This window comes from Macrotis lagotis, chromosome 8 (assembly GCF_037893015.1).
Source record: "Macrotis lagotis isolate mMagLag1 chromosome 8, bilby.v1.9.chrom.fasta, whole genome shotgun sequence".
NCBI classification, from domain to species: domain Eukaryota; kingdom Metazoa; phylum Chordata; class Mammalia; order Peramelemorphia; family Peramelidae; genus Macrotis; species Macrotis lagotis.
Genome location: NC_133665.1, coordinates 128655200 through 128665663, shown reverse-complemented (window position 1 = coordinate 128665663; position 10464 = coordinate 128655200). Strand labels below are relative to the sequence as shown.

The 10464-nt window shown below is 39.4% G+C and overlaps 1 protein-coding gene across 1 annotated transcript in view; it reads left to right on the top strand.

The window, feature by feature from the left end:
- Nucleotides 1-3891: 3891 nt before the first annotated feature.
- The window catches only part of ACVR2B (activin A receptor type 2B), a 67863-nt gene continuing 61290 nt past the window's right edge, over nt 3892-10464 (top strand). The window contains exon 1 of the mRNA XM_074198321.1: nt 3892-4046. Coding sequence (XP_074054422.1) covers nt 3983-4046 — 64 coding nt within the window. The 5' untranslated portion in view covers nt 3892-3982. The remainder of the gene's footprint in view (nt 4047-10464) is intronic.

Below are 10464 nucleotides of genomic sequence, written 5' to 3'. Positions count from 1 at the left end.
TACCACTACCATCCTCCTGGCTATCCCTCCCAGTAGTCAGGTGCCTAATGCCCTTTCACACACAGACCATGTTTATTCTTGCCTCCTGCCTTTTATGTATGCTGATCTTCACCTACTTCAAAGGCTTTCTTCCCAACTCTCTGCCTAAGGATTCTCATTTATAGAAGATGTGGTCTGTTTGACCTTAAAGGGCAGAACCAAAAACAAGGGATGCAGTTCATGGAACTGGAAATCCTAAATTCAAGTCCTGCCTCAACTCTTAGTAGCCGTGTGATTCTGGGCAAGTCCCTGAACCTTGTTTGCCTCACTTTCCTCATCTGTAGAATGGGGGAAATATCACCTACTTCCCAAGGTTGTTGTAAAGAGAAAATATTTGTGAAGTATTTTACAAACCTTAAAGCTCTACAAAATTGCTAGTTGTTATTATAGCTTCAAAATGGCAGATTTTAGCTTGATATTGGGGGGAAAACTACCTAATGGTTATACTTCAAAACACTGAAGAATCTGTGATTTTGTTCCCTGGATCCAACTATACAGAACTCAGCTCTCATGGCTTGCTTTGTTTCTGCCTTCCCAGAACTTTGTCCCAGAGGGTCCAAAGTGCTGAAAGGTTTCCCTGCATCCTCTTGACATTTTGAACAGGTTTCCTCCTCAGGAGCAGATTCTTCCATAATAGAGGTCTACAAAATGAGATTGTTTTAGAGTTTAACCCCTTGTCAAAAATGAATACGAGAATCTAGGATGTGGGCCAGATTTTCCCAGAGGTGGACAGGTACAGATGGGTGATCATCTCCATCATTGGGAAGAATGTATAAGATCACAGATATCCATTTGGAGTACAATTCTTAGACCATTTTCCCTTAAATCAATTTGAAATTTACCCCTCAACACGTATCACCCATTGTTTTTTGTTCTGCTTTATTCAATGAAACAGACCTTAGGCAGAGAGGAGAAGAGAAAGTTCGTGCTATTGGTGGAATTCCTGTTCATACCCCTTGGACTAGATCATCCCTGGGTCCTTTCCAACCTGCAGATTCAGTTAGTAGTTTTCTAGAACCTAAATTGTCCTGCCTGCTGCCAGAGGCTAGCTATTCTGGGGTTCCTTCTTGGAGATCTCTATTTAATGTGTCCTGAAACTTGTAGGATCACAACTCCCTTTGGTTCTTAATCATCTTTTGTTTTATACCTCACAAGGTTGTGGTGAGAAAAATATTCTATAAACCTTAAAGCACAGAAGAAATGTCACAAGATTGTTGGGCTTTGCTTATGTCGAAAATCTCTCTTTGCTCCAAATCTCTGATCCTCTTATTGTTAAACATGCTGGAGAGGCAGCATTGACCAGTGAATTTGGAGTTTGAAGATCTGGTTTCAAATCTCACCTCTGCTACTGACTATGGATCTTGGGCAAATAGTTTTCTTGTCTGTAAAATGAGAAGGTTGGATCAAATGAATTCTAAGATCTCTCTTGGCTCTAAGATCTGGTCACTCTCAAGAGGAAAAAAAAATCCAGGACCTTTAAGGGCAGGGTCTTTGTATGTGCTTCTTTTCCCTTGAGTTCAGCACTTGATATCCAGTGGCTTTATTACTCTTTTAGTCTGTAGGGAAAAGAAAAGCATGGTGGGGGACAGAGATCTCTCTCTCTCTCTCTCTTTGTTCTTTGCATCCTCATTGATGATTTGACTTCTCATGATGGTACATTTGTTAGGAGAGCTGTTGGGAAGAGGCTTTTGCATAATGTTATTGTTTGTCTGACCCCACACTCGAATGTAGTCATGGGTATTGATTAGACCTGGGCAGGATCTTGGAACTTCCTGGAGAAAGGATCCTAGTTAAAGTGGAAGATGGATCACCAATTCAACTTCCTGATTTTGCAACTGAAAAAAAGCTGAGGTGTAGCTTTAACTCTCCCAAGGTCCCATTAGATCTTGAATAGCAAGACTCAGATTTGGACCCAGGTCTTCTGATGCCTGTATTTGTTCTTTTTTCATTAAATCATGAATACTGTTAAATATGAACTCAGTGAAATATAAAATAATTGGGAGCACTGGAGCACTTATAGGAACCAGGAAAAGTCTCTTATAAGGTATGGCACTTTAGGTGAACCTTGAAAGCAGTGAGTAATATGCAAGATATTGAGGTGAGGAGGGACACCATGAAATATAGACTAATAGCTATATGGGACATGGCAGTTTGAGAAGAGCAAAGGAGACACTGACTTAATGGGAGGGAGGGGGTGGTGGTGTCACAAGATTTGTGGAGGTTCATAAAAATCACCCAATTGAGAACTGGAAAAGGATTGTGGAGAACAGTGTAATACTCCCCTTCTATAGCTGAGGAATCAAGGTCCCAAGAAATTATGAGACTTGTTCAAGTCACCCAGAAATGGTATTCTCTAGAACCAGACCCCTAAATTCTAAGTGCTCAGATGGCTAAACCAATGTTCTTTTCCTTGTACTAACTACACCTGAGTTGGATTGTGAAAGGAAGAGGATTTCAGTCTTCAGAGGTATTAAGAGGTGGGGAAGGACTACCCCCCCACACATGCTTACAGGGATTTGCAGATACTGGTGTATGTAGAATGAAATCAGAGTGATTTCTAGTTTAACAGGAGTGGAAGGAAATAGGATGAAATAAGTCTTGAAAGCCATCTGGAAGGCTTTATATACCATACTGAGGTGTGTTAGTATTTTATTCTAAAGTAATTAGAAAGTTTGTGTGTGTGTGTGTGTGTGTGTGTGTGTGTGTGTGTGTGTGTTTTGAGAGGGAGAGTAAAATGAATAAACCTCTGCCTTATTTGGACAGATGTGTGAAAGATGAATTGGAGAGAGACTGAAGATAGGAACAGTTAGGATACTATAAGAGTCCAGTTGAGAGTGATGGTTGCTTGAATGAGGAAACTGGCGATTTGAATGGAGAGTGGAAACGGGAGAGAGATTTTTGGAGTAGAATTCATAAGATTTGGTGGCTGAGTGAGATAAATGGTAAAAGTTAGGGGAAAATGAAAAAAATCTTGAATTTTGAGGATGAATGATTGGACAGAAATAGCCAAATCTGAAGGACTGAGAGGTTTGGGTTAAAGAAATTCAGTTTCATTTTAGACATGTTGAACTTGAATTAAAGTTCAGAAAAAGTGTAGCTCTGTTCGTAGCTCAAAGGTTCTCATTAACTTATATGAGCCTGAGGTGTTTGGGTGATGGCAGGGTGATCAGACATGCCCTTGCCCATTACACTGTGCTGTTCTTAGCAGCAGTAACCTGGGCTGGGAAGATCCAGGAGGGAAAATTAGATTTTTTTTTTGCCTAGGAATATCCTAGGAACCTGAGTGTATTTCAGTTTTGTCTTTGTGTTATCTTGAGCCAAAATACCTAGCAGGGTGGCCGGTACCTAATAAATAGATGCCTCATATATGCTTGTTTAATCGGGTGGTCTGATCAGTTATGGTTGAGGTCAGAGTGTGGCCTCTGGTTTTGTGAGTATTGATTTAAAGCTTCCCTTCAAACCTTTCAGTTAGGTGAATGGCAACCAGCTTCCCCCAAAGCCCTAAACAAAATGCCTGTTCAAGAAAACATGTTAAATGTGCAAATTTTAAGTCTATAATTAGGGAGTAAGGAGCCCGCTAATTCTTCTCTCTTAACGCCAGAGAATCCAGTTGTCCTTGAATTTTCCTAGTGGGAGCATCGGGTTACATGGCAGGCGGTCATTGGGTGGCCTGGCCAGCCTCTAACTTTCCTCAGGTTCGACATGTATCCCTCCCTCCCACACACAATGTTAGTGACTTGTAGCAGAGGCTTCTCTGTTCCAGCCCCAGCTCCTTCAGATCAACACGACTCTGTTCTCACACGCCCGCTCTGGTCGGAGCTGGTCGCTCCAGAGTCTGTGGTCTGGCATTCTTGTGCTTCTGAGCCTTGGAGCAAGGGCTCACCTTGGCAGAGCAGTCATACTCTTTCTCTGGAGTGTGCCTTCACTAAGGGATTCTGGAGAGATGCTGCTGACTGGTTGGCCTGGAAACATAGATGGAAAACCCAAAAAGGATTTCCAGGAAGGAGGTAAATTGTTTTCTCATGGTAATTCATTTTTGACTCAATTCATATTCTCTTACTGTGAAGTAGCAAGTTCATTTGCATTGTTTCTGATGCTTTTGATGTGGCTGACTTCGCAGACCCAGGTTGTTGGTGTTTCTGTTGTTTGAGGTGGGGAGAGGGAGGAATTTCTGGGCCTGTGATTTCTTTCTTGTTGGGAACAGAGGGAGTGAAAATTCCTTCCACTCAAACAATATTTTCATAACTTAAAAATCTTTAAGAGAATTCCCCGGAGCCATAGCAAATATGTATTAGAGGCAGGATTCAAACTTGGGTCTCCTTGTTTCTAAACCTGGGTCTTAGCCGACTCGAGTCCCCCCTCCCCCTTTCCACTTAGCCTCTCATAATTAGATGGTAAACTCCCTGAAGGAAAGACCTTCCTTTCTTCTAGAGCCCTCCCATTGCAAGGTAGGGCAGGGCAAAGAAGGTCTGGGCACCCAGGAGGAGGTCGCTGAATGCTTTTGAAGGATTAGATTCCTGCGGAGCAGTGTTTACTTCCAGTGATTTCTGGCACTTGAAGTGTGGGCCCAGTGCAGGTGGTTCCAATGGCAGGATCTCCCATTGCCTCTCCTTGTGGCTGTTTCTTTGGAGCTGTTTGATGAATGTTGAATGGATGAATGAGACTTCCCTTCCACAGCCCTTTTGTGACACTGTTTATGGTTTGGAAAACTTAGCTGCAGCTGCAGGGTGTTTGTTCCCTTGCCTGCCATGAGGCAGAAATGTCATTTTGGTACCTTCATATTTACTTTGTTCAGAACTTATAGAGTAGAGGCCAAGCATGATCTGCCAGGGACTGCCCTCCCTGGCCTAAATCTCTTTAATTGCTTCTAGGAAGGCACTATTCAGTTAAATATTTATTAACCATCTCCTATGTGCCCAAGACTATGCTTAGCTAGGGTATCTGCTGGAAAATGTAAAATTTAGTTAAAATTCAGAGTCTGTGTTAGTTCTAGCTTTGATGCACTATTGTGTATCAATCAGTAATGTTAACAGTGTTATTATAAAGTGAAGATGGTTGGAAAACCTTGTGTCAAATAGTTCTTTAGAGGAGTTCATCTGAACTCTTCTGGTTGGGAAATTTTGTGTTTGACCCCCACATCACATTCAACTGAGTATTACTGCTCTGACAGGGACCAATTATTTCATGGTATTCACTTCTTTTCTCATATATAGGTTTGGGAAATTTTTTTAAGTTAAAAGTTTTGCTTAGAAAGATTATGATTTCCTGTTTTTTTTTGGGGGGGGGGTTAATGAGTAATTAACATTCCAGGAAGAGGCCAGCCTTGGAATTTTGCCCTTCCAGGTAGATCGTTCTATTCCTTATAAGTATTTTGTCAGTCCTAGGCTGCTTCCTCTGCTTTGTCCAGCTAAAGAGGATCTTTCATCCCATTCATCCTCATCTTTGCTTTCCTTTTCCCTCTTGATTTCTGGTATCTGATAATGGCCTTATAGATTCTTCCCTTAATTTCTCCATAGGAGTCTGACCCCAGAGCTATTCTCTCTCTCTCTAGCTCCCTCAAAAGCCTAGATTATTTTCTCTTATAAGATCCATGGAGAGCAAGAAAGCAATTATTGATTGATTGATTGATTTTTTTAAAATTTATTTTCACATCGCTACAGTAGTCTTGTAAAAGAAAGCATAATCCCCCCTCCCCCCACAAAGATAGAGGAACCTCAAGAAAAATAAAATGAGAGAAAAAGAACAAAAAGGGTACTTCAGTCTGTGTTCAGATACCATCAACTCTGTCTCTGGGATGGATGGATCGCATTCTTTAGCATAAGTCCATCAGAGAAGCTGTTTCAATATTTTTCCCCCCACAGTTGATATTGCTAACTATATTTTCCTTCATTCTATTCCTTCCCACTTGAAGGAAAGCTATTGAAACCAGTCTGTCCCATATCTTTTTTATCTAGTAGCAAGATTTCAGCTCCAGAGAGAGAGAGAGAGAGAGAGAGAGAGAGAATGAATGAGTTTTTGTGCATGTTTGTATCTGTCCTTTCTAGCACTTAGCATGAATTCATTTGTGTGTGTGTGTGTGTGTGTGTGTGTGTATTGTGCAGAGAGAGAGAAGGAAAAGGAAACATGCTTAGTGGAAGGAAAGTTCCTTGTTTCTTGCAGTTATTCTTTTCTTTCTGTTCTTAAAACTTTTTTTTTAAAGTTGATTAAGTATATCTCTGGGTAGTGAAGAGTGTAAAATTTTAAGAAGAATATAGATATATGTGGAGAACACATCAGAAGTATATTAAAGCCCAATTTGATGTTAAAGACAATCAATAAGACTTGTTCACCTACTTGAGAAGGAAAAGGAAGTTCAAGGAAGGAATGGGACATTTACTGGATAGAAATATGATTGTGCTTGGGAGGGACTCCTCACTTTGATTTTTGCTTTTCTGCCAAGAAGTAAACATCAAATTGAGAAAGTTAGGACAACATTGTTTAACCTGAGAATTAAAATCCTCCATAAGTAAGTAGATAGTAAGAGAATGCATGGTTATTCCCAATGAATTCAAGTCACTTGAACTGGACAATTGACTCCCTTAGAACACTGAAAGTTTCTGAATGTTCTTTTAGGCATTGATGGTAATACTTAAAAAATCATGATTAACAATAGAAGAGCTGCCATTGGAATAGAGATGGACAAATGTTAGTCTGGAGGAGGATACTTCAGACTAAGGCCTATGAAGTTGTTAAATTGATTTGTGGGGAAGTTCTAGAAGAATAATTAAAGGTATGGTTTATAAGTGCTTTTTGAACACCTCTTTCCTTTTTAGGACTTAAAATGAATTCATTTACAATCTGCACTTGTAATCTAACTCTTAACTAACTAACTGAATTAACCTCATTTGCTTTTTTGTGAGAGTTACTACATGATGTAGGAAATTTCTATAGCCACTACCAATACAGATTTCAGAAAGGCATTTGACAGCCATGATAATTTTGTGGACAACCATGGAAAGAGAGGAACTGGACAATTGTACAGTTCAGGTAATTTGCAGGCGTTTGGATAGACTTAAAGAATGTTTGTGATTTCTATCTGAACTTGGAAGAAGGTTCCAGAAAAAGGCCACAGAGCTGTTGGTCCTTAGTCTAGTTCCAGTCAACATTTCCATCAGTAATTTGAATTGATGGATAGAGTTGTTTAAATCTGCTGATTAAAAGAAACTGAGAAGGGTAGCAAAAAATACATTAAATAATAAACTTGAAATCCAGAGAGGCTGTTATGGAGGACAAAAACTAACAAGAATAAGATTTAATAGAGATAAATGTAAAGTTCTGTCTTGGGTTCAAAAGATTAGCTATCCAAGGAGAGGATTAGGGAGATGTGATTGTAATTGAAGTTTTGCTGGACCTCAGATACAGTCCTAGTGAACACTGGGATGTGTCAGTTTGGAAGATCTAATGTAATTAGGTTGCATAAACAGGAACTTCATTTCTGGCTTGAGGTTGATAAATCACTAGTCTCATTGTATTCTGTTCGGATTGAGGTTAGATCTATGGTATTGTAGCACCTGGGCTAGAGATTTTGTAGAAAGGATGTTAGCAAGGTGGAATATATTCTGAGGAGTGTGACTGACTGCAAGGTGAAGGAACTTAACATACCAGAGAAGGAATGCTTTAAAAAAACTCAGCTTTTTATTGACAAGAAAATAGGAGTACATGCAGGAAAACCTGATAGTCTTCAAGTATTTTAAAAATGGTATGTTGAAGTGGGATTAGATTTATGCCGCTTGGACCCAGAGGGGAGAACCAAGGCAGATGTATGGAAATTATAGGGAGGCAAAGTTATTTTTTCTTTAAAAATAATTTTATTGATCTTTTGTTTTTATAACACCTACATTTTCCAAATTGCCCTTCCTCCCTATCACATAGAATCATCCCTTACAACAAGAATTTTAAAAAAGAAGGAAAAGCAATTTAGCAAAAAGCAGTATTTTGGGAAGAAAAATCTCATTATCTCCAATGTTCTATATCCATTCCCACTCCCCCTCCTCAAAGAAGTGGAGAGGAGAGGTGACTTCTTTTTGAGGCTGAGCTTGTTTATTATCATTTTGGCATCAGGCCCTTTCAATTGCTTTGTTGTTATTGTATCTGTTTAAATAGTTGTTTTTATTGTCTTGGCTTCTGCTTACTTCATTTTTGCCTCAGTTTATGTTTTTTTTTCTCCCATACTTCTCTGTTTTTTTTTTTTTATCATATTCTGTTAACATCCCATTGATATTCATCTACCACAGTGTGGTTATCCATCCCACAGTGAATGGGCATCAGATTTCTTTCCAGGTCTTTGCTATGACCAAAAAAAAAAGCTGCAGAAAATATTTATATATATAGTTGTTGTTTTGATCATTGATCTCTTGGAGGATCATGCTTAAGGAAGTTAATTTCTATTCAACATCAGGAAAATCTTTTCAGCAATCAAGAGTTGTTTGACAATGGAATTTAATCATTTTGGAAGACATTTAAGTTTCCTGTGACTGTATATCATAGGGATAGTATGTTTAGATATGAAAGAAGCCATAGACATCTAGTTGAACTCCTTCATTTCATGTAGGAAACTGAAGTCCAGGATAGTTAAGTGACTTCCTCAGTAATGACTCCTATTTCTGGAATTCTTCAAGGTTTACAAATGTCCTTTATTAGATCACCTTTCTGAGGAAAATAGGAGAACTGTTATCCTCATTTTATAGAGAAGAAACAAGAGAGGTAATGTGACTTGCTCACAGTCACATAGTTTATATGTGGTACAAAATCCAGGTCTCCCCTGGGATCAGTGGACTTTCCACTTATGTCATCATGCCTCCCCAAAGTAACACAGCTACCGAATTCTCCCAAGATCTTCTAACTCCCAACCTGGGATTCTTCACCAGATAGAAGATTATTGGTAATACTGGAGGAGGCATTCATGTTTTGGATATGATGACCTTTGGTTCTCATCTTACTCTGAGGTGGTAGTCATTTGTTTTTCATAAACTTCCATAGAACTATCTTTAGTCACTGATTAGTGGGAATGCCTGGTCTGGATTCATTAGAATTAATGGAGCAGTAAAGAACAGAATTTTTTCCCTTAGTTTAATCCCCATTCTCTTCCAACCCCTGCTTCCCTCTCCAATAGTAAGCTAGAGTCTCCTGTCCCCAAAATACAACTTCATGGTGAATGTGTGAATGTAGCATATCTTTTGAGCAGTGCTGAAAGCAACCCACAGTGTCTCTAGGTCTCTACCTGAAACTGCACACCTATTTCTGTCCAAGGGATAGGAAAGAAGTAGGTTCAGAGCAAGACCTTTAAAGCCCATATTGATGGCAATAGGTGAGAGGTTTTTATTTCCAAATGTTTCTTTTTAGGTTATTAGAATTACACTGTGATAACCAGGCTAGACTAAAAATAGCATTTGAAACCGAAAGCTGGTTGTAAACCAACTTGCCTGGCTGAGGGAGGAGTCATTTTCCAAGCATTGTTGATTAGGATTTCAGAGTTCCAAGAATGGGTGACTAGGGGCTGTTAAAGTAACAGCTGTTCTCTGTCCATCCAGAGAAACTGTTTGCTTCCCAGATGAGGAATAATTAAACAGAAGTTATTTTCTAGCTACCTCTCTAATTTTATGCTAAAATGCTGTCTGTTTAAAAAGAGTTGGGGTTTTTGTTTTGTTTTGTATTGTATTTGTTTTAATTAGGAATTTCCTTCTCATTTTAAGTTTGAGTTTGCATTTTGGATTCTGGGTTCAGTGTTTCATTTCAAAGAGAACCAAGTAATCAAATCTAGCCCTTTCCCTCAAAGCAGATGCCAGGATAATTACCCTAGATAAGTATTTGTTGACCACTTTTCATGGTCAGTTCCCTCCAGGCTAGTCTCCTGCTAGAAGTTTGAATATTTCCAGAGGATTCGTGCTGGTGAAAGTTGCTCAGAACATATGAGATATAATGGAAAGAACATTGATGCAATTGAAATCAGAAGACCCAGGTTCAGATTTAAATTCTGTGGGAACTCTCTTGACTTCAGTTTCCTTATTTATAAAAAGAGGATTGGACAAGATCCCTAAGGTCTCCTAGAAGATCCCTACTGTTTTGAATTGTATTTTCTCTTGGAGCATTTGGGTGATTCAGGGTGATTTTTGTCACTAAACCAGAATCCATGGCATCTGTCTCTTCTTTTCCCTTGAGGTCTAACTTTCATTTAGTTTAAATGGTTCACCCATATCCAGACTAGAACTCCTTTTTTTGCTTCAGTATGGCTGCATGGTTAACCCAGGCCAGGAGCCTTAAGGACAGGCTCTGGATTTGTCTAAACTGGGAACTCCCTGGGAACTGTCCCTGTTGGGTTGTCCCAGGAACCAAATAAGGTTGAACATCCATAGCCTGATAATGCAGTATTGGATATAGACTTTATGG